Source organism: Balaenoptera ricei, chromosome 3 (genome assembly GCF_028023285.1).
Source record: "Balaenoptera ricei isolate mBalRic1 chromosome 3, mBalRic1.hap2, whole genome shotgun sequence".
Classification (NCBI taxonomy): Eukaryota; Metazoa; Chordata; class Mammalia; order Artiodactyla; family Balaenopteridae; genus Balaenoptera; species Balaenoptera ricei.
Window position 1 is genome coordinate 76,587,428 of NC_082641.1, and position 24,503 is coordinate 76,611,930.

General features: G+C 34.5%; 1 protein-coding gene across 8 annotated transcripts in view; it reads right to left on the reverse strand.

Annotated features, from left to right (window-relative positions):
* Positions 1 to 24,503, reverse strand: part of KIAA0825 (KIAA0825 ortholog) — a 404,031-nt gene that overhangs the window by 277,475 nt on the left and 102,053 nt on the right. For all 8 annotated transcript variants that reach the window (XM_059916768.1, XM_059916769.1, XM_059916770.1 and 5 more), the window contains 3 exons: positions 11,849 to 12,010; positions 4,112 to 4,206; positions 522 to 749 (listed from right to left, as the gene is read on the reverse strand). In XM_059916768.1, coding sequence (XP_059772751.1) covers positions 522 to 749; positions 4,112 to 4,206; positions 11,849 to 12,010 — 485 coding nt within the window. The remainder of the gene's footprint in view (positions 1 to 521; positions 750 to 4,111; positions 4,207 to 11,848; positions 12,011 to 24,503) is intronic.

The following is a 24,503-nucleotide window of genomic DNA, read 5'->3' on the forward strand; positions in this document are numbered from 1 at the left end:
TCAATGATACGTTGCTGACCTCACTGTGGACTTAATGCTGAGTAACTATATTTCTCTATTTCCGTAATTACTTCCTATTTTCTCAGTATGTTCCATGACTCTCAAAACACAGATGTAAGACTGATGTTAAAGGAATGGTCACTAAGGTGTAAATAAAGATTTAAAAGTTGCCCAAACCAGTAAAAGACAGTAACTCCTTCAACCTCCTAAATTTCTCCTGGAGTCATTCAAAGGTATAACCCAAACAAGCAGTTTCTCAGCCCCCCAGGAAGTCACAGAGGCCCTCTCTTTAGTTACCTCAGATTCATGGAGCAAAAAGTTGGCAGCAGGTTTAAGTCCTTTTTGCTAGCACAGTGGCCCATGGATACCAGAGAAGAAAACTGGTACTGGGTCAAGTGCCAAGTGTTTCCCAAGAGACTCCATCATTTTTCTATTGGTTCCCTTTGCAATGGCGTATATGGAAAAAAAAAAAAAAATCTCATATGCCAATCTAATTTGAAAGGATTTCATTTGATACTTGCCTTTGCAATTTTCTTTGGTTGGTCTGCCTCAGGAACCGCACGGCTATCTTGCCAAACTTGCTGGACATTTACAAGGTTCAAAGCATAGCTCATAGCTGAAGACCTTTCATTCTGTTCCTGTTGGAGAATTTTTGCGGAAAAGTCTTCAATGGCTGTTGTTATACAATGTGCCATGGGAAGAGACACTTCTTTAAATGCACTTCTCCAGCCAAAATTTAGTAGAGTAGCCTGAAATATAAGTTTACATGAAGTTATATTCATCTTAACTCAACAAGTGTTCTATTGTTATAGATATAAAAGTATTACTTTCATTCAGCATGTTGAATGTAGGTATTCTTTGATAAACTGTAAAAGCCATTCTTACAACCTAAAAATATTACCCAGTGAATAAAGCAATATACAAAAACATGTGCATTCTTTACACACAGTAATATACTGTCATTTCATTTTAATTCATCAGTGGATTTAATCAAAAACTTTTTTTTTCAAAATTTAATCTCTTAAATATAGTTCAATAAAACCATCTTTATGAGAGCTGAAAGTTCCACTTACTATTTATCACATAAAGCAGCCTTTAAATTCAATATATTTAATAAAGCCTATATTAGATTTTTATGGTCTTTTTTTTATAGTTTATTGTTAACAAGCATTGCAACATAAGACAGCATTTAATATTCAATCTTTTATTTCTTTTTCATTCTCAGAAATCCAGACAAACCAAAAAAATAGCAATAAGAAATAAATTTCTCAGAGAAAATATACCACTGTGTGTTTCTAGATTTTTATTTCTTTAGAATTTTACTTAGTTTCTCCACCCACAAAGTGCTAAGCAGCACTACTTTTGTTCCAGAAAATGAGGAATTAAAATGATCTGCATTGCTCTGTGTGTGGGGAGTGGGAGAGGCTGGGGTGGAGGGTGGCGGTGTTTTCTTTTTTTCTTTTGGTCTTTGGCTCATGTGGCAGTATGTTTACATATGTATATTTCCCTCAAGTCCTCTAATGTTCTCTAAAGTATAAAAGCATTATGGATAGTAGGCTGAATCTATGCTTAGGATTAAACTTTTCCTGTTTTAGTGTAATCTTGTTTACAGCAATAATTTATCTACTCCAACTTCAGAAGACGCTAGGCTTGATATTCCTAACTGAATTACTTGCTTTTCTGGATCTCAAGTTTTTTGTTGGAAAAATAAAAGAGCTGAACTGAATGATTTCTACGGTCCCTTTCAGTCTAAAATTACTGAGATGATGATCATTAGCTTCATTTTCTTGTATACATAATCCCACTAAGCGTTAATTTAATGCTTTTTTTTGTACTGCATATACATGCAGTACAAAGTAATAAAGGTGATTCATCTTCTAGAGCTAAAATTCTATGATCCCATAACTCTATAATCAGAAAAAGTGGCTCTCCTTCTCATTATGCTTATAATTAAGATGTAATTGAAATTTCCTTTCTAAAGTTTATTTGGACCTTTAACATCATAGGGCCTGCCTAAAGATACAACTCTCATTTTATTTTTACATAAAATGAATCAATAATTGAATCTACTCAGCTCATATAATTTCTTTTCTCATAAGTGAAACTTTGAAAGTGCCATGCGTGTAGTTCTGTGCTGTAACAGTATTTTCTTGGGACGCATTTATGATAGAAATATAAAAAGGAGGGCTTCCCTGGTGGCACAGTGGTTGAGAATCTGCCTGCCAATGCAGGGGACACGGGTTCGAGCCCTGGTCTGGGAGGATCCCACATGCCGCGGAGCAACTAGGCCCGTGAGCCACAACTACTGAGCCTGCGCGTCTGGAGCCTGTGCTCCGCAACAAGAGAGGCCGCGGCAGTGAGAGGCGCCCACGCAGTGCGATGAAGAGTGGCCCCCACTTGCCGCAACTAGAGAAAGCCCACGCACAGAAACGAAGACCCAACACAGCCATAAAATAAAAATAAATAAATAAATAAATAAGCAAATATGGTTAAGAAAAATATTAAAAAAAAAAAAAAAAAAAAAAAGAAATATAAAAAGGAACCTACCTTCATAAAAATTAAAAACAACGACAACAACAATAAAACTCTGCTTTTTGTTCCCCCACCAGGGCATGTCTATTCATTAAAATCATTCATTTATGCATTCAAGGCAATATGTTATGGGGAAAATTGCCATCAATTGCCATGGTCACAGTGACTTTTTGTGCGTGTGTGCGTGCCATGATGATTACCTTTGCCCATGGTAATTTATATGTAATTATACTACCTCCTAAATTCTCTTTTCAAAATATGGAAAACCAAGCACGTTAATAGCTGATCTTAAAAAGAAAGTTGAAAACATTTACTATTCAGATCTCCTCCTAGAAGTCTATTTATTTACATAAAATATCATTGGCTTACTTCTACCCTTCCCATCTGATGTTTGGAACCATACACCTTCCAGTTAAAATATAGAGAATTTACTAGTTGATCAAAGAAAAAAATAGAGGAAATAATGTAGTTTTCTGTTCTGTGTACAAAGGAGCTACCCACTAAATCCCTTTCTTCTATTACCTAACGCTAATTTCTTAATATCTACTCTGATTTTTGGTTAAAACATAATGTATAATTTTGCTTTTTTTCTGATTATTTTCCTTGCTTTCTACATTGAAACTCTGTTAAAACTCTATGTTCTTTTGCCTTTTAAAGGTTTACCTACTAGATCAGTCAAGATCCATTCAGAAAATAGAAACCACTCTCGGTATTTTGAAAGGAAGAATTTTAATGTAAGGTATTAATTACTAAGGTGATAGAAGATTTGAGGAGCCAAACATGGGTTATGAAGCAAGACAGTTATTTTATTACTATTACTACTACTACCACTAGCTACTACCACTCCTAGGGCTGGAGGAACAAAGAATGGGAACAGTGCTATGGAAGTGTAGTCCCCGGGGCCACCAGTGAAGGAGGCCGACCTTCCAGGCGGACCTGAAACCTCAGAGAGAGGACTGTGTGTGGGGAGCAGCATGGAAGAAATGAAGGAGTCACAGCTACTCCTGGAGATGTTCTCTAAAACAGAGCAAGGGGAAGAAATCCTCTGGTTTCTCTCCAAGAACTACCCTCCAATCTTCCCTTAGCGCTTTTCATTGGCCAAACCTACCCAGGTCCAGAAAGCAAGAAAGCCTGGAAGAGGTTTTTCTCTACTATACAGAACAGAGCAGAGGAAGAGTGGTAATGGATCTGAGAACAAACAGGGGCATTCTGGGCACACTCAAATAAGAGGCCAGTGCAAACTATTCTTTCCTCTTTCCTTTTTCATCTCCACTTTCTCACTTTTCAACAATTGTCTACAGTCCAGATTCTCAAGGTGTAGACCCCCGAGTGGGATGAGAACAAAGATCTCTTCACTGCCAGCTCCCTACTCCTTGCATGGAACACACTGTGCAGCAGAGCAGTGTTCCCACTAAATTCAACTTTCATCAAAATTAATAAGACAATTTTCAACCAGGAATTATTGTTTTAGTGGCAAAGGGTAAAACTCAAGACATTTGATTCATAAAGGAGTCATATAAAAATGATGATGCTATTACATATGAATAAAAAAAAACACCACCCATTTTTCCTCACTTACCTCTTTTACTGGTAGCAATTGCTCTGAAGGAATACTGGTTTCATTTGTTCTAGGTTTCTCTATTACAACTTCTCTGTTGGATGTCTCCAAAATTTCTATGCAATAGAAAACAAACACACAAACTTACATTAAGAAAAACAAACCATACTAGATGTGATTAACAGGTTAAAATTAATTACATAGAAAAGCTCTATCCATAGTACACACACACACATACAAACACATCAAGATACAAAGAATACAGTCAACAAGATGTAGGGTGATATTGTCATCACAATAATGAGAGGATCAAAATATAGAGTTCTTTTCTATACATACAACTTGATGGAATTTATATGTTATTTATATTCATATTTGATGTATATGTATACATAATCTGTAAAATTCAGATCCTTTTGTCATTAATTCATTTTCATGTTAATAATGTAGGATAAGTTAACAATATAAAGTAAATATCAATTTCTTTGTTCATTGAAAAAGCTAAATTCTAAAGTACTGCTTTAAAAACCAGTGGTGTTCTTTAGCACATTAATATTACTTTTTTTGAAACAAGACAGAACAAAAGCACATGGATAAACATCATCATATCAGGAAAAATTATACTTTTAATAAGATTATCAATAAGTCATTGGAAAAACACAAACACTGAGACAGGTAAGAAATGATCTCTAGCTTCTAAAATGGAAATACTTCCTCAACTTTTATTTTTCAGAATTAAGAAATTCTTTCCATGGGAAAAATACAGGTCTACAAAAATGTAATGAATAAATATGCCAAAGAGATCCTTCCATTTTCTATTATGGTTCTATTAATTATAGTTTAATTAATTCAATATGAATGACTTAGCAATTATCTTTTGGTTTTGCTTAGACTTGATATATGATGATGAATTATATAGCATGATTAATTTTTCTTTTATTTTAATAATCTTAAGAGTCAGTTTCTCTTTTATGTCCTGGGCAAACAAATCTCCAAATATCAGTGATTCTTATCGGTAGGGCTTCTGACAAATATAGTCATCTAGAAAATATGTGGGATTTTTGTTTGTTTTTTCTAAATATGGTTCTATGAGCTTAATCATGAACGATTCCTAAGTAACACAATCCACAGAAACATTCTCTCAAAAGGTAAATATTCCATTTGGTAGGCGATAGCAACAACCTTTTGAGAAATGTTATCAGAGTTCATTCTGAGGAAAAGTTTCCCCCAGCTCTAGTGTTTCTTAATCACTTTGGATTTGTGAACACTTCATAGAACTTGATTAAAGTGACAGAACACTTCATCCAAAATGCACAGTATGACTGTGTGCGCGCACACACCCTCACACGTGCTATTGGAGATTCCCAGGCCCTCTTGTAAAGCACGTTCACGATCCTCAAGGGGCCATGGACCGCAGTTGAGGAATCCTGCTTCATTTCTCAACACACATCACAACATAGACAAAGTTTTAGATCAGTGTTATACCATTTAACCTAAAATGCTTTCTCTATGGCTTGCATTTTATTACATCTTTTGCAGAAGCTAGTGTTATTAATAAGGATCAATCTCAATATTGAAATAAAATCCAGATTAAGCAGATTTTTAAATAAAGAAAAATGAAACTATAAGTCTATTAAAGAAAATATAGAATTTTTTTCCCAAAAGATACAAGGTAGAGACTTTTCAGAAGGACACAGAAGCCAAAAAACAATTCTGCATAACAAAAATTTTGTTAATTGAACTGGATATGAAAAACTGGCTTGTAACTCTCTCTCAATGGCCATAGCTTTTAAAAAAATTAATAGACTTTAGCTTTTCGAGCAGTTTTAGCTTTTTAGAAAAAATTGAGCAGAAAGTACAGAGTTCCCATATACTCCCTCTCCCCATGCCCTCAGTTTCCCCTATTGTTAACATCTTACATTGGTGTGGGATATTTGTTACAACTGATGAACCAACATTGATAGATTACTATTAACTAAAGTCCATAATTTGCGTTAGGGTTCATTTTTTGCGTGGTGCAGTTCTATGGCTTTGCCAAACGCATAGTGTCATGCATCCACCATTACTATCACACAGATTAATTTCACTGCTCTAAAAATCCCCTGTGTTCCACCTACTCACCTCTCCTCCCCTCCTCACTCTCCTTAGCAACCACTGATCTTTACTGTCTCTATACTTTTGCTTTACCCAGGATGTCTTATAGTTGGAATCATATAGTATGCAGGCTTTTCAGATTGGCTTCTTTCACTTAGCAATATTCATTTAAGTTTCCTCCGTGTTTTGTGTGGCTTGATATCTTTTTTAAATCAATGAATAATATTCCATTGTATTGGCATACCACAGTTTATCCACTGACCTACTGAAGGACATCTTGGCTGCTTCCAAATTTTGGCAATTATGAATAAAACTGCTGTAAACATTCATGTGCTGGTTTTTGTGTGGACATAAGTTCTCAACTCATTTGCATAAATACCTAGGAGTGTGATTACTAGATCACATAAGGCAAGGTTTAGCTTTATGAGATAACAACCACACAGTCTTCCAAAGAGACTGTACTATTTTACAGAGACACAATTTTACAGTACAGTCTCTCTTCCAAAGAGACTGTACTATTTTACGTTCCTATTAGCAATGAATGAGGGTTCCTGTTGCTTCACATCCTTGCTAGAATTTGGTGGTGTTAGTGTTCTGGGTTTCGGCCACTCTAGTAGGAGTGTAATGGTATCTCCTTGTTTCAATTTGCCTTTCTCTGATGACATACAATGCTGAGCATCTTTTCATATGCTTATTTGCCATCTGTATATCTTCTTTGGTGAGCTCTCCAGATCTTTTGCTCATTTTTAAATTGAGTTTTTTGTTTTCCTGTTGAATTTTAAGAGTTCTTTGTATATTTTGGATACAAGGTCTTTATCAGATATGTATTTTGCAAATATCTTTCTCAGTCTATGTTTTGTCTTTTCATCCTCTCTATGATCATTCCTTTTTACTTAGCAATTCCACCTTAGTAACTTACTGTCCAGATATACATGAGGACATATAAGACGTAGTTCAAGTAAATTTGCTGTATCATTGCTTGTGGAAGCAAATGAAGAGGAAAAAGCAACCCTATGTGTCTATTAATGAGTAGCTGATTAAATTATGGTACATGCACCAATAGAAAACTATTCAGCTGTTTTTCTGAATATGGGGTGTTCCTACATAATTGTTAATAAAAAGAAGAATCTCTGTATAGTATGACAAGATTTTGTGTTATTTCAACATGGGGATATATATGGAAGTAGTTGCCTTTGGAAAGGGAAACTAGACAAATGGAGTGGAAAAAGACTTAATTTTAACCATATATCCTTTTATCCTGTTTAAAAGTTTTACTATATGCCTGGACTATTATTGGAAAATATTTTTAAAGAAGAAAATAATAATAAAGATCAAGTTGTCAATGACATGAAGAGGAAACACTTGGATTCTTAATGTCACTTTACTTTTCTACAGATAGGTCATAAAAATAGTTGATGTAAAAGCTATTCACCCTGGAAAAATAACATTAATTCAAAGCACAAGCTTTGCAGATCTATTCTTGGAACTAACTATTTGCCATTGTGTAACTATAGTTTAAAACTTATTAAAAAGGTTAATTATCTTATATTTATCATTTCATTCCCAAATACATTCTGCTTATTCACTCAAAATAATGGGCTTTGATGTTTATACACACCATCTGCCTGTTTTCAAGATGAATTAAAAAATAAGATAAGCTTCCCAAGACTTCTTTTGCTGGTGAGCAATTCTATAGTAAGATAGAAAAAGAATTATTGAGCAATTATGATAACCTGTATAATATAATCTTCCCCTCCAAATTAAAAACGTTTTAAAAAATTTAATCCTATACAGAGAAGCCAAAGGGATTATTTTAAGGCAGGATTAGTAACACTGAATCTAGACTAATAAGATATCTCACGATTTTAACAAATTGTGGCATTTTTATATTTGTTTGGAATGCAAAATGGTCAGTTTCAAAATTTGGCATTGTCAAACTTTATGAGCTCTTTGAACATTTAACAAATTATTTCACCTATTTAAAAATATATTGGACATTCTATACACTTATTAGCATTGTCTAGAGAAGGTAGCCCATTTTTGGCTCATCGTTCTAAAACATAGTTATTTGCACGCAATCAACACTGGTTTCTTTAAGAGCGTGCCCAGACTAAGGACCTCAGTAGAGTAGGGCAGAGGGTCACAGGAATGCCAGCTGCTGAACAGCCTCTGCCTATGGAGTTCGCTGTGGTTCATTTTACACTTCTGGTTAGTTTCCACACTGCCGTTTTCTTTCATAGAGAGTAGAGGTTGGCAGTACTTCCCTGTGACATCCACTTTCACACCCAAATTGGTCTTCATAGGCTCCCATTGTGTGCACTACAAAGCAACTTGCCTTGTTGGCAGCTCTAAGTGAGAACTACAAGTCTCTCTTTTCTTTACTGTTCTTTTCTGGCTCACAAGCAACCTCCCACCAAAAGCTGAATCTGTAGAAGAGACTACATCCAAGAGATAATACTATGAAAAAGTATGAAGAGAAGCCCAGGTGGCCACCTTGCAAATTTCCAATGTGGAAGCCTTCGACCTCTCTGCCCAAGAAACAGCTAAAGTCCTAGTGTAATGAGCTTTACAAACCCTAGGAGCCTCTTTACCTTAACTACATACGCCTCCCTAATACAATCCCTTAACCATCTAGCTAAGGAACTCTTAGAAGCCATTTGACCCCTCTTAAGACCCCCTAAGAGTACAAACAATCTTTCAGAAGATCTGAAATCTTTGATTCTTCTGAGACAAACCCTAAGTGTTCTTCTTACATCCAATTGAAGCAGCCATTGCTTTTTGTCATTGCTGGGGCTAAAGAAAAATGAGGGCCAAGAAACCTCCTGGTTTAGATAAATCTCAGATGCCACCTTTGGAAAATTTGAGGAACTGCCCGAAGAACAGCTTTATTCTGAAGGAGTATTAGAAGTGCCCCATAAATCAAACCCGAGTCCACTCCATAAGATAAGATCACCTAAAAGAAATACAGTAAGATCCCATAACAGTGAAATAATGTCCTATCATTTTTCTGAAATGACCAAAATAGAAAACCATCAAATCATGACCAAACAAAAGCAAATAAATATGACTAAATATCTTTTCTTTCTCAGAAAATATTTCTTGTGTCGCCACAAAATCTATTGCATTGTATTCAAATTCCTAAAAGCACTGCCAAGTTGGCCAAATCTACATTATAGTAGTAAACATCAAAGTAAAAAGTAAAACATTTGGTTAATCATCTTTATATTTTCTCTATGTGATGTTAAGCACCTGGATATTTTTAAAACATCTGGACAATGAAAAAAAAAAAAATCCTTACTTTTCATCACATTGTTTTGGTTACATAGACATACTAGGCAACTCCTTCCAAGATCTTTATTAGCAAAATATGTTCCAATCAAAACAAATACACCAAAAACCAAATGACTTGATCTTTTTTCTCCCCATCCTCTCCCACACAAGATTTCTAAGCAAAACATTAACTATCAGGATAACTTAAGATTCATTTGGTTTCTTTAATCATTCAAGAAATCTTTTCCTTCCTGATTTAAGAAACCAAGGCTTTTGATAAGAATTGATTAACGTGGCTACACTGAATAAACCATTTAAGATTTTTCTTGACAATTTCCCTCAAGATCATTCTTTTCAGGGATCCATTTACATAAAATTATGGCAGATTAAATCTTGGCTTTGTTACAAAAATATATGAATGAAGAACACATATATCACAAGAGGATGTTCTAATACTTAGACATTTCTTACAGCTGTCCTTCAAATTTCCTTCCACTTACTATGTTTGATAATCCACAAATGTGTTTCTATAGTACACTATTATTAATGTGATACTGAAGTTGCCTTTATCTGCCATGCTGCTTATATGATGACAAATTTGGGGTAAGACAGTATATTGTGGCATAATTATATATCTTCTCTGTTGACTTTATTCAATAATCATAACTATTGCTCTCAAATACACAGCACTGGCAAGTCTCAACATTGCTTGATCTCAATCCAGTGCAGTTGAACCAGCTTTTTCTTTTTCTCCTTTTTTCCTGGAATCAGTATGTCAAATCTTTGCTTCAGTTCTTGGCTATTTAACTTTTATATCTTTAGAATACCTCTCTAACACAATTCTAGTTTTGAATTTATGCTGCCCTTAAGAGGAATAAAGTTCTCAGAATGAGCTATTTCTCAAGGGCCTGGCCTAGGACCAATACAAGATGAATCCAAATGGATAGGGGTCTAGATGCTTTGGAGTTCACTCTGTGTTTTGATCCACACCTCAGAAAAGATCTGCTAGAGATGTGGATGAGAGACGTCAAATCTTAGCCGGGCATGATGGATGAGTACCAACGCCAAGTGTCAACTGCTTGTGGCACCAATAAATTTTTGTCAAAAATTAGGACATCATATTTCTCTATTCAGATCTCTCTTTGATCCAGTTAATTCCATCTAGAAGACCCTCTAGGGCTCACATTACCTCCTAATAAATCGACTTTTTCATTCCATCTTTTAATTTTCATATTATCTGTCCTATGTTTTTATTATTTTCCCATTTGATTTTTTTTGTCAGATTCAGAAATCTATATTCCACACTCATTTTTCTTCAAATTATATCCAAATTTGGAAAAAACAATCTACATTATTTATTTTATAATTTAATAGTGCTGCTTAAACTTAACCTGAAACGTAGAAGGCCAGTAACCTATGCTTAATATAAAACAAACTCCAATCCTATAACTTTTCTAACATTATTTACCCAGGCTAGGTAAATAAAGAAATACAAAAGTAAATATATTAAACTAAATGTAATTTTCACTAAGAAATCAGGTTTTGAAATTTGCAGATAGATTTTTAATCACTTGCTTCCCTCACTTTGTTTTGCAAATGCAGCCACTATTCAAATTTACTCTCCTTAAAATGATATGTGGTATTATGTAAAAGAGAACTTCGTATAGTCCACTCTGATATAGATGAAAATCTTTATAAATATAGATATGAAAACAGAGAACATGTCTTAACCATTATGCCTCTGAATTGTTAGAAACATTATTTGAACACACATGGCACAATTTTCTTTAAAAGGATTTTGTTGAGACTAACTAAAAACAACATATTGTATAATTATAATTACAATTGTAACAACTCACATTTATTGTTTATGATATACTAGACATTCTTTTAAATATTTTACATTCACTAAATCATTTAATTCTCACAACCCTACATAATATATTGGAATCTAAAGCACTTAATACTGAAAGAAAATAAAGAGAAAATTAACTTAGTCTTACATCATCATTTTAAAGATGAGAAACTGGTCATCTGAGGAAACTAAATATTTTGCTCAAGGTCATCAGGCTGCTAGTGGCAAAAGAGGAGTTACTAGACCATCCGGTCTCCTTGATATTTCCAAAGGCCAGGCTGTGTTTCTTTGAGTTAAAAAAAAAAAAATTGATCTTATTTTAACTAAAGACAATTATCCAAAATTGACTTATGATGCTTTTCAATTAAAACTATGGAATTTACAATGTATAAAGGATAAAAATGTAATTTCATGGTGTGCTTTATAGTTAATGTTTATTTAAGGAATTCTGTCCTGTATTTTCATTTTTTCAGGTAATGGTATAGATTTAATAGCAGGAAACAAAGACAGAATTATAGATTTGCAGAAGAGCATATTACCTGAAGTATTCCTGGGTGTCTTGAGCCATAAAAACATTTCTTCAAACAATTCCTGAACATTTTGTTCCAACTTCAAAAAGGATTTTATGAGCTGTGATAAGAACTCGAGTTCATCTAAGGAGAGGAAAACATTTCTTCCTTTCTGTGGGCATTCAGGAGTAACTGTGAAAAGAGCAGATCAATACTATTGAACATGTTATGTGTTTTCTCGTTCAATATTAGAATAATCAATGATTCCTTAAATCATCAAAACTAACAAGATCCTTAATAATTAAACCAAGTTTGTTCTTTAGTAAATACATATAAAATCTCCTGGGAGAGTCTTTCCCCCCACCCCACCCCGGGAAGCTGGAGATAAGTATTCTGTTTGATGCAAACATGACAATTAAATAATTATATTAAATCTCAGAGTTATTAACAGGAATGTGATTTGTCGTTATAAAATCACATCTTATACAATTCTGTTTTTTTAAGGTCTGGCATAATTTGAATCTAGTCACAAGGAAATATCAGACAAGCCTAAACTGAGGGACTTTCTACAAAATAGCTGGTCTGTACTCTTCAAAAGTGTCATGTCAGGAAACACAAAGACTAGGAAATGTTCTAGTCAAAAGGAATCTAAAAAGACATGACAACTGAAATCAATACATGATCAGCATTTTATTTTATCTTATTATAAAGGACATTATTAGGGTAATTTGATGAAATCTGAGTAAGGTCTACAATCTAATGCTATTACTGCATGACTATTAATTTTCTGATTTAGACAACTATACTGTGGTTATGAAAGAGAATGCCCTTGTTCTTAAGAAATGCACACTGAAGTATATAGGGGTAAATACTTGTGATTTATTCTCAGTTCAGAAAGAGAAATCATTTTAAGCGGGAAAGAGAATGCAAATTTGGAAATGTGGTAAAATATTAACTTTTGGGGAATCTGATACTTTTTAAAGTGTGAAATTAAAATAAAAATTTAAAAGAAAAAAAGACTAGATAAAGGATATAAGTCTTCAAGACCTTAAAAGTGTTGTTCCTAGATCAATAAAAAGAAGCAAGTTAACTTATTGCATCTAGATTATATTATTCATGAAATCATAATTAAAAATAACTTTCAGCTAAATAATTATGATATCTATTGCTTTCCTAAGAACAATACAACTCAAAAGATTGATTTTTTTCCCTCATAATGACATTCATTGTTGTCACACTACCATTTTAATATTATTAAAAAAAAAAAAAACAACGTATACTCCTTAAGAGTATGGAGAAAAAGACTGACCTCACTAAACGGTACTTTTGACCAAATTTTCAAGGATTAAAAAAAAAAAAATCCTTCCTTTTTGATTGCCACTTCTTAAAACATGTATATAGGAAGTGTCTTGAGGCTTAATTACAAAATGGAAAATTTGTAAACTCTTAGAAAGTAAGCATTTCAAGTGCCTTTGGAGAGAAAATACTGAGTGCTACTTAGAAATGATATTAGGTCTGGTGATTCCATGTGAGGAAAAGATTACCTTTGTCACACGGATTTAGAAGGAAGTTTCCAGAAATGTAACAATTTTATGGGTTATCCACTTGCTTAACTGAAACTTTAAAATGTTGGTATCAAATTTGTAGCCATGTGATACAGTCTTTCATATGATATAGGACCAAAAATCTCATGGTATCTTTGCAGATAGTATGAGAGAGACCAGTCAGCCAACTTAAACTGTGGAATTTAGTCCCGTTCTTAAAAGAGTAAAAAAATGCTTTAAAAATTCTTTAAGTATTTACAAAAACTGTTTCACCTCTACATTGATGCTAACCCCACATATATTAAAGTCTATCTCTAAATAGCCCTACTCACATCTACTAGTCTCCCATAGGCATGCCAGAGAACACAAGCGTGTACAATCATCATGTATAACTAAGGTTTTGCCATTAAAATCATGACCCAAAAATGAAAAGAAAGGAGAACAAATATATTATGATTCACTTAGCTGTTGCTTGATTCTCATTTGGCCTGTAGATGGAGGCTGGTCTAACCTTCTAAATCATAAAGATGTTCTTTTTGGAACCAGATTGTTTATAAGGCAAATTTTCAAAAATTTTAAGAATTCTTCCTAATTCTTTAATAGTTTGGCTGGAAATTAAACATAGGTTTTGTGTAGCTCAATTCTAAATTGGAAATATTGTGAATGTTTAGAAAGTAAGCAAAAAAGCCACCCCCCCCCCACAAATCTCTCAGAAGTATGTATAGATATATATATGACCTAACAGTGCTACTTGTTTAAAAATACATAGGGTCGGAGGATTCTACATGAAAAGGTCTTACCTTCATGACTTGGATTTAGAAGGATCTTGTATTCCAGAAATGTAACAATATTGAAAGGCAAATCTATTTCAATCCATGAATCATTATAACTTAATAATGAAAGAGGATAGAATAATATGTATGACCTAAATCTAACCATTTTGTCCCCGAAAAGCAATGATTATGATACAGATCCATTAATTAGTAGTTCTTATTTGTTATTACTATTAGCTCAGTGTTCTCCCAAGGCGCATCTTGAGGGTTAATTTATGGGGAAAATAATTTGTGATGAATTCATTTTGTGAAAGTCCAATTGAAGTAAAATAAAACACAAAGGATGAAATAGAATTTCCCAAACTTATCTCACAGGACTTGTTTTAATCATCACACTTCAGCTCATGATTTCTTTCTGCCCAAGCATACCTATTTTTCTGTTCCTTAGACTTTTCACTGTTAATCACACTAGGAAAGGGTTTCCCCCAGCAGGAGTTCCCTTTACTTTTGCCTTCACTAAATTAATCTCCTTTTCCTTCTTCTTTCAAGATTCAGTTTGTTCCTCTCCTCCAAGTCACCTCTCCATAAATTCTTATCTGGATACAATCAATCCAGGAGTTTGCCTTCCCGTGTTAAGCCAATCTGGTCTTTACCCTTTTTTTTTTTTTTAAATCACTGTAGAACTGTCTTACTTCAAGAAATTTTGGACATATCTGTTTACACACAGGCAAATATGTTCAGCTGGGTACCAATCATTGTTATAAAATACATGAAATAAGGATTGTTGTTTTATTGTAGAATGAGCTCTATGAGTCTTAGGAAATACAAAGTTCTCCTAAATCCCAAGAAAATTATAAAGAAAAAATCTAAGTTTCCATTTTAGAGCAAGACATTATTTAAATTCACCATCAACTAACAATGAATAAATTCATGTAAATAATAACTAGATAGCTGAGGTTTTTTCCTCTATATATATTTTTAATAAAAATTTTTTCTAAAATATAAAATTCTCTGCTATTCTATTATTCAGAGGATTTAGAACACAATTGAAATTTTCCTTCATGACAAGGTTACGATGAAAGTTACTTATTTTTGTGCCGCACTCAGGGACTAATGTCTGTCCCTCTGTTAAAGGGCATTTCTCAAAATGACAATCATTCGAAAAGGGTTCTGTGATCAAATAGGTTTGGGAATTACTACATGCTAATGATTCTTTTAAGTGATTCACAGTGCAAATTAGTAAAATAAAGTCTATTCACTTCTATAATAAAGTTAAAAAAATTAAAAACTTAATGTTTCTCAAACTTTTTTGACCAATGAACACTGGTTTACTGACGTATCTATTAACTTCTAGAATTTCTCAAACTGCTTAGGGGACACTGCTCTGGATTACAGTCCCACTTGAGTATTTATAGCTGCTTTGTAGTGTTTCCCCTATTGTTAGGCCTTTCACTGTGGGTTCTTGTTGCTGCCCTTTTCCACTTATAAACTGTTGTTCCTAATAGAATCATGGTATTTTTCAGACTCCTTTGAGAAACTAATGAACGTCTTCTAAATCCTTGTAGACCCTCTTATTGAAAAAAATTCAAGTAGTCATAGTTTCAGGGCTAAACAGAACCACCTGAAGTCTATCCATGGTTGTCATAGGGCAGCATGGTCCAGGACTTTGTGTTTTATTAAAAATGCAAATCCCTAGGTCATCTCCAGATCCCTTTTAAGCAAGTGCCCCAGGTGAGTTCTCTGCACAGGAAAGTTTGAGACCACTGCCTGAGGGATCCATGAACTCTAGTTAAAAACCTTTGTGGTTGAAAATCACTCTCTAGGCATCAGAAAATGGATTTTGGTCTTAGCAAGTCAACCAAAGAGGTGCTATTATATAAAACAACAATAACTATTAAAAACAAAACAAAACAAAACCCTCTACTTTTTCCATGGTCAAGAAATTTATTTATGATTTTTTTTTTCATTTCTGGAAGAAATATGGAATGCTTGTAGGGAATTTCTAAGATAAATTATTATTTATCTATACATTTGCCCTGGGCAAAGGAAGAAGTGCTCCTAGAAAAAACACCTAAAGAATAGTTAGAGTTCTTTAGGCACACTCATCACAAATGTTAAATTATTTCCTTGAGTCCATAGACTACGTCCAGTTTATTCATTATAGTATCTTAAGAACCCAGCACAAAGTAGACACTCAAAAATACTAGTTAAAAAAATAAATGTATGAAATCCCTAGAAATATCTAACAAAGAAAGAAATATAAAACAAAGAAAGATTTCATACTTAATCCTAAGATGCATTCCTCAAAACAATAAATATTTAAAGATGTAAGTCAATAAATAAATAAATAGACAAATAATTACAGTATTATATACACACTCTTTTTAGTATTTTGTTTGACAAAATAGATTTAAAAATTATTTCTAAAAAAGAAAATGTGTGCAAAAAGATATAAAAACAATGATGATGTGGAAACTTGATAAAGCATATTGATACAACTGACTAAAACACAATTTTTTTGTGTTTAAAAATACAATTATACTTTAGAAAAAAATTCCACCATTAAAAAATGCACAGATATTCATAGAACTGTTATCTTAAAAAAATAGACTCTCTCTCTTCTCTCTGTCTCTCTGTCTCTTGTCTCTGTCTCTCTCTACATATATATTTATACATACACACACACACGTATAGATATATCACTCATAAAGAATATATAATACTATAAATTATATACTTAGAAGTGTTTTTCACCCAGTAACTAATAGTTAGAATATTAACTCCATTATCTTGTAGCAAAAATAGGGACACTGAAAATAAATCTAGAGGGACATTAAAGCGTCTCACATTTGATCTACAACAAAGCAGCTTTTGGAATAAATATCAAAGTCCAGCTAAATCAGACAGAACATAAAAATGTGGGTTGTGGCTGAAAGTACACATATTATTTTCCAAAACCATTAGCAACAGAATTCTTGTTAATAATAGCATTAAGATACATGAGAAAATGAGAAGCTAGAAAATCAGATAATCTGAAGCTGGTGGATCAGTATAATAGGATAAAAGGTGCACATTTTAGTTTTCCCAAGAAAAACGAACACTAGCCACCCTATTATTGACTGTAAATGGATCCATTTTCAGTGAGGAAGTATTCTTGATGCCACCAGACAAGTGATGTAAAAAAGAGGTGACACACAAAAGCTATTGACAGTCTCATTATTCCAGATGAAATTCATGACATAATCCAAATGGAAGATATTTGTTCCAGTAAAGAGAACTTTTTAAACAGTCTTACAATAAGAAGTCAGCAGAGACTGCTTAGGAACAAATAACAAGCTGTACTTTTCCTAGTACCCAAGTCACTTTCTGAGAGCAGGTGGGGCTTTGGAGCACATTGCTGTGTTCCAGTGGCCTGAAGGAGCCCTGTGCCTCCTTGAGCACCTGCTTCCAAGAAGCCACACAGCAGGGGAAGGAACAGAACGAAAACACTAAGTCCCTTCTTTGTTACAGGAGCCTCGTCAGTAGATGGAAATCATGAAGGACCTGCAGGCATTGCTTTTTTGTCACATACACTAAGGAGAAATTGAAGCTGTTTTTCCCCCTTTCTATGGCATTATTTTTGTAACTTTTAGTTATTTTTCAAATTTATATGACTAGGAAAGCATTTGAGGTAAAGACAAAGAATATTTCCACCTTAGTTTTCCAGACTGAATTTATTATTTCTTATCTCTTTCAAGGATGCTTGCATATGTACTACCCAAAACAAACAGGGTAAAACTTTAAGATAAATTGAGTAAATGAATGAGCAAGTCAATGAATGACTAAAAGGAGGAAGTGAATAACTTTGAAGTTGAGTGAAAGTGCAACCAGACACAGTGAATAGACATTTAGATACCCCACAGATAAGTGTCAGGACCCTTCTTCTATATGGTGAGAGGATGGAGAAGGAACTATAGGGAAAGCTGAGCCTCAAAAAGGTAAATGAATCTGAACGTGAATTCAGGAAATGTTTATCTCTTAGAAGCTGGAAGTTGGACTCCCCTTTTCTTTCGCTCTTTCCCTACTTTTGTTTCTTCCCCCATGTTTTATTATGGGGCATGCTGCTATGTCTAGCACCACTACCTGAAGCTCAAGAGGTAGCACAATGGAGTAACTAACACATGGAATTATGAACCAGAGGGTCTGGGTTCAAATCCTGACACTGCTTCCTACTAGTTGTGTGACTTTTAGGAAGTTACTTAGTCTCTCTATTCCTCAATAGTGTATAAGTTTTAACTGAGTTAACATGTTAGAACAGTTCCTGAGAGGTAATAAGGGCTGTATAAATGTGTGATATTACCACCTCCTCTGAGAAGCCTGCCCTCATATCCTAGGCCAGCTTAGTTTCCTATTCTCCATGTTCCTCCGTATTTTACCCTGCACATATCTTTATTTTAGCACTTACTATGTCATTAATAATTATTAGTTTGGGAGTTGTCTCCTGCAACTTTAATCTGAAAGGCAGAGATTTTTTCCCCCTTTACTGCATTCCCATTATCCATCATAGTGGATGATACATACTGGTGAGTGTCAGAGACAACACCAACTGTTTTTAACTCATTTTGTTTGGCTTTTTTCCCTACCATAAGCAAGTTTCTTTAGTAAAATACTAATATTAAATGAGTTTAACATTAACTGTTGTATGTCAATTTTAACAGGAAATACTTTGGGGAGTAAGAACCATAAACAATATATCAAAGACCTATTTCACTGTAAAATATTTTAAATATCACTGTTATTTAATAGGACCATCTCTAAGCTTGAACATTCATAAAATTGAATGGTAGCTCCACTCCAAGACCTTCCACTGCTTCTTTGCTATGTCAACCCTTCAAAACACTGGTTTTATTTTCATGTGTATGTGGTCATCATCTTTTTTAGGAGCTAATATAAGCTATGCACCTATGCTCAAGAAAGAATGGCATATGATTCCAGGAGGTTCCCCGATCCACTGAGGCCTTAGGGCCTCATTGATAACCTGGTTAAGGCCCTCTGCCTTGGTGTGCCTGACTTGAGAAGTCAGAAGAGCAGGCCTCAGGGTCTTCCTCCCACTGAGGAGAACTGTAGCTTCTAGAAATGTCTACTTCCCTTTGCAAGAAGAATGGGTTTGGTCCAGCTTCTACTTCATAATCTCCTTATCACTCTTTCCATATGATAAAAGTTCTCAAAACATTTACAGAGACAACTCTCTGCCTACTAAGACATAGGCCCTGTGGTAAGGTGAGGGAATAAACTGAGGAATAACTAACTAATCCTCTACCTGCTCATGAATTTAGATAAACACACAGATCAGTACCAAGTGGCTACTGCTTTGATAGTGGGACACGATGACCAAATCATTCTATTAGAATAGATTGAATTGCTAGTATACACCATATCTGCATTTGCTATACCTCCTTTCTCTGACTGTTCCAGGCAAAGATAGTTGTTATGCTTAATTTTGCATCCATTGACAGGATTGGTAATCGTGGTCTAAAGACAGGTAGACCTAGGGACAGAGGGAGTCACTGTGTTTGGAATAAATCCTCACAACCCACGCAAAGCCCCCACGTGACATGGAGATTTGCTGTTCCCTTTGGAAGGGTTCACATAGCAAATCTCTCCTTGCTTCACATACCACTGGCTGAAAAGGGTGGAGATAAAGTCATCTTGAAGCTATTCTTCTGGGTCAATGAGAAAAACTAAAAAGAAACTGCTTCTATTATTACCCTTTTATGATTCCCAGGCCAACACTGGCTCCACTGGATGTTACCTAAATGTACCGTTAAATGATAACAAAATTCTCCCACACTCCATTCCATCTTCTCTGGCAGAAGCTGTCAGTATTACATTAACAAGGGATCAGACTTCTCATTCATTTGCCAAGGGTATAATACTCCTGTCCCTCTCCTATTTTCTCTCTTTCTTATTTTGTTTTTCTGACTGAGAACATGAGAGAGAATATCTGACTCCTGATGTGGTCACTGTTATTTGAAGATGCTAATCAAAGAATGGCTTACATTTGAATTCAGCCAAAATTGAGAAATGTACCCAGGATAAATTTCTGAATATTTTCTCAGCTGACTTTTGTTTTATGCTGGTATAACTCCCAGTTATAAACACGTAGATATGCTGATCCTTTTAAAGAACATCATAATAAAAAGACATCTCTAGTGTAATGAAATGGGGTTTAAATTCTAAGTACTGTATGCTAATGGCACATTATTAATGAAATATCTTCCTAATATCCCTTTCTCAGTCTCAAATTTTGCTAGAGTTCAGTTAATTATAGCTCTTATCATAGGTGTTACATTCTATTATCATGACCAAAAATTAACCTGTAGAAAAATCTTAAACTAAGTTAACAATTCATTTTTACTGTAGTCTAAGGTTGTATCTGAGAATTGATATTTCACTTTTTAAAAGAATATGCCATGATAGAGATGTTACATTATCAGCTTTTAATATAACATGTTAAAAATTAATTAAAAAAATTTAAGACTGGCATAAAAATAATGCCATCATCAAAAAGATGGATTTAAGTTAAGACTAACCTGCTGAGTATGCTTCCTAATATATTTTCTAATTGAATCATAACCTTTCAAAAGAGATTGAACATTTTTCCTCTCTTATACTAAAAAATAAAGAGTAAGATTCTCTTTACACTTTTTTTATCAGTAGGCAAATTATAATACCTATGAAGGTATGTTAAAGTTAATATGAAAGGAGATAGATACGGTGATAATAGCAATATCTTGTACCCACCCAGAAAGCTGTACTCATGAGCTCATTATTCTAACAGAGAGTAGCACAGGCCTTAGACTTAGGGAAGCCATTTACCAGGTGTGATAGCACCTCACTGAACAAATTTTATAGGTAGTTTACCTTTTTAGCTGTCTTCCTCACCTAAGTAATAGTTAATTCAGCCACAAAGGCAAAGTCATATTTCCTTCAAACTTCAAATAAGACTTTGGAGCCCCCTGGGAAAATATCATCTTTTATATTGTCTTCCCTCAAAAGGCCTATGAGCTACGAAAAAAATCTTTAAGTGGGTTTCACTTGCTAGCTCAACAAAGATTTGCCTTGTACGTATAATGCACTAGGCAACCATGTGACATACACCACTGGTAGTAACAGATATGAGAGAGCTACAGAGTAGCATCTGAAAGTAGGATGGGGGTGACTAGTCAGGGCCATGCTTCATACCAGTCACCATCAGCTCCTGTGGCCACCCCTGTCTCTTCAGAGTAAATTTATCCCTCTTCAACTATTTAACTTCAGGCAAGAAAAAAGGCATTAGTTTCAATATATATTAAAAACTCAGAACTAAGAAAAGTCCACAGATAAAAAACTAATTGAGGACATGATCAGGAGTTGATTGTCAACCTATTTTGATATAAATGGCCAGTAATGGGCTCTGTTGTTCTGTTACAGTTTATTTCATGAAAATATTGCTTTTGATTGAAAAAAGTAAATAAAAAAATACATGAAAAATTAAACTGAACTTGGTTTTTCTTTGCATATATAAATATTAGTTGTCTTTGATTTTTGTATTATAATAAAAAATATTAAACTGTTCAATAAACACAAATACTTTAGAATTCAACTTGCATTGCATTGGGCCCAGTGTTGTTGGTAACTCGGTTGTGACAAATTAGAAAGGAAGATAAGAGTAGCTAGAAATACATCAAAAAGTCTACAAACAATAAATGCTGGAGAGGGTGTGGAGAAAAGGGAACCCTCCTACACTGTTGGTGGGAGTGTAAATTGGTGCAGCCACTACGGAGAATAGTATGGAGGTTCCTTAAAAAAAAAAAAAAAAATAGAGTTACCATATGATCCAGCAATCCCACTCCTGGGTGTATATTTGGAAAAGACGAAAACTCTAGTATGAAAAGATAACGTGCACCCCAATGTTTATTGCAGCTCTATTTACAATAGCCAAGACATGGAACTAACCTAAATGTCCATCAACAGATGAATGGATAAAGAAGATGGGGTACATACATACAATGGAATATTACTCAGCCATGAAAAAGGATGATACAATGCCATTTGCAGCAACATGGATGCACGTAGAGCTTATCACACTAAGTGAAGTAAGTCAGACAGAGAAAGACAAATATCATATAATATCACTTATATGTGGAATCTTAAAAAAATGATACAACTGAACTTATTTACAAAACAGAAATAGACTCACAGATGTAGAAAACAAACTTTTGGTTACCGAAGGGGAAGCGGGGGATAAATTAGGAGTTTGGGATTAAAACACACACACTACTAATAGATAAACAACAAGGACCTACTGTATAGCACAGGGAACTATATTCAATATCTTGTAATAACCTATAATGGAAAAGAATCTGAAAAAGAATATATATACACACACATATGTGTTCAGCTATATATACACATGTAGATATGTATATATCACTGAATCACCTTGCTGTACACCTGGAACTAACACAACATTGTAAATCAACTATACTTCAATTAAAAAAAAAAAAGTAGATGGAAAGGGAGAAAGAGGGAAAGGCAGTGAGAGATTAGTGGGGGGGACAGTCCCCTCTAACAGAGATTGGGGCTTTATAGTTTGTAGGATAAATCTGGCCCACAGCCTGTCTTGGTATGCTCTGTGAGCTATGGTATAGTCTGGCTTTTCTCTTTGTAAATGGGTGGGAAAATTTTTTAAAAGGAGAATATTTCATGACATAGGAAAACTATATGAAATTCAAGTTTCAATGTGCACAAAGTTTCATTGGAAAACAGCCACGCGGATTCACTTGCATACTGTCTCTGGCTGCTCTGTGCCACAATGGCAGAGTTGAGTAGTAAAGACAGAGACTGTATGGCCCGTAAAGCCTAAAATCCTAACTATCCCTTTATGGAACAGAAAACCTCTGCCATAGAAGAGAAGGACGAATGTGAAAGAGAAACAGTCACAGACAAGGTGACAAAGAAAGGGAGAAACAATGTTTAAAAAGGAGCGGCAAGATGAAATGGAGATAAGGGTAATCAACAGCTACCATTTACTGAACACATAATATATGGTAAAAACCATACATACGTTATTTCTCATCTTTACCGAAACCATAATGAGGAAAGAGGCTCAGAAAAAGTAAGTTACTTATCACTGAGGGACAAATGTGAAAGTACTCTTTAAGAAAAATAGCAATGACACTAAATTTCAGTTGAAAAACAAAATACTATGGGAGTCAGGAGGTGACTTCTAGGAACAGCTTGACTCAGTAAGATCCATGTAAGAATAATATGGACAATTTTGGTCCATCAACAAGAGACAATGTCAACTTTACCCAGCACTGAGAATCATCTTTTATGTGTATCTTTCTTTCAAACACCAAGTGCTATCAATGATAATAGAAAATAATTACATAATGCTTACTTTGTGCCAGATAACTGTTGTAAGCATTCTTCCATACATTTATGCTAATCCTCTAAACTGTGAGGAAAGCACTAACATTAGCACTTGCCTTGAAAGTATGAAGAGGTTAAATAAATTGCTCAAGGTCACAAAGCTCATAAGTAGCTTTTTAAATGTGCTTGCTACATTAGGATCAAACTATAGCAGGCATCAGAATTACCTGGAGAGCTGTTAACACACAGATTGCCAGGCTGCCGCCAAAGCTTCTGATTCAGTGAGTCTGGGGTGGAGCCAGAGAATTTATATTTTTAACATGCTCCAGGTGATGCTGCGGCTGCTGATTTAGAAATCACACTCTGAGAACCAGTACTCTATCGCCTCTCTCTCTCTCCCATTTTTTTTTTTTTTTTTTTGTACTCCCACCTAGCCATCCTGTTTTCAATGTTTAAGGCTTTGCTTCAGGATAAACTCTCATCAGAATTCACACTTAGATCTGAGAGAAAATGGTCCTCTAGGCAGTTTCCTTATATTCTCCTCCCATTCAGGTAATCTTACACATCACTGGACAAATTCTATTTCTTAAACACTTCTCTCAAGTTACTTTTCTGCTCAAAAACGTTTAACAACAACCATGTATAACTTAAACATCAAAGACAAGTTTTCAAGACTCTGTATGTAATCTGCCCTTATGCTAGGTATCACGTCATGCATTCAGTCATCCATTTATTTGACACCTTAGTTTTTGTCTGCCCAGCACCCTTTTCCCCCTTCTAGTAACGAGTTGATCCCTTGCCTGTTCAGAGGCCTTCTCTGAGACGTTTTGAACACAGGTACCAGGGAGTTGTTAAGATGTAAGCAAGAAGCTAGCGGCCAGGGATCACCTACTTTATGGAGTGGAGAAACTGGTCTGAGAATGAAGTCATCACATGGGGAGAAACCAAGACAACAAGTGATGAAATACAGCT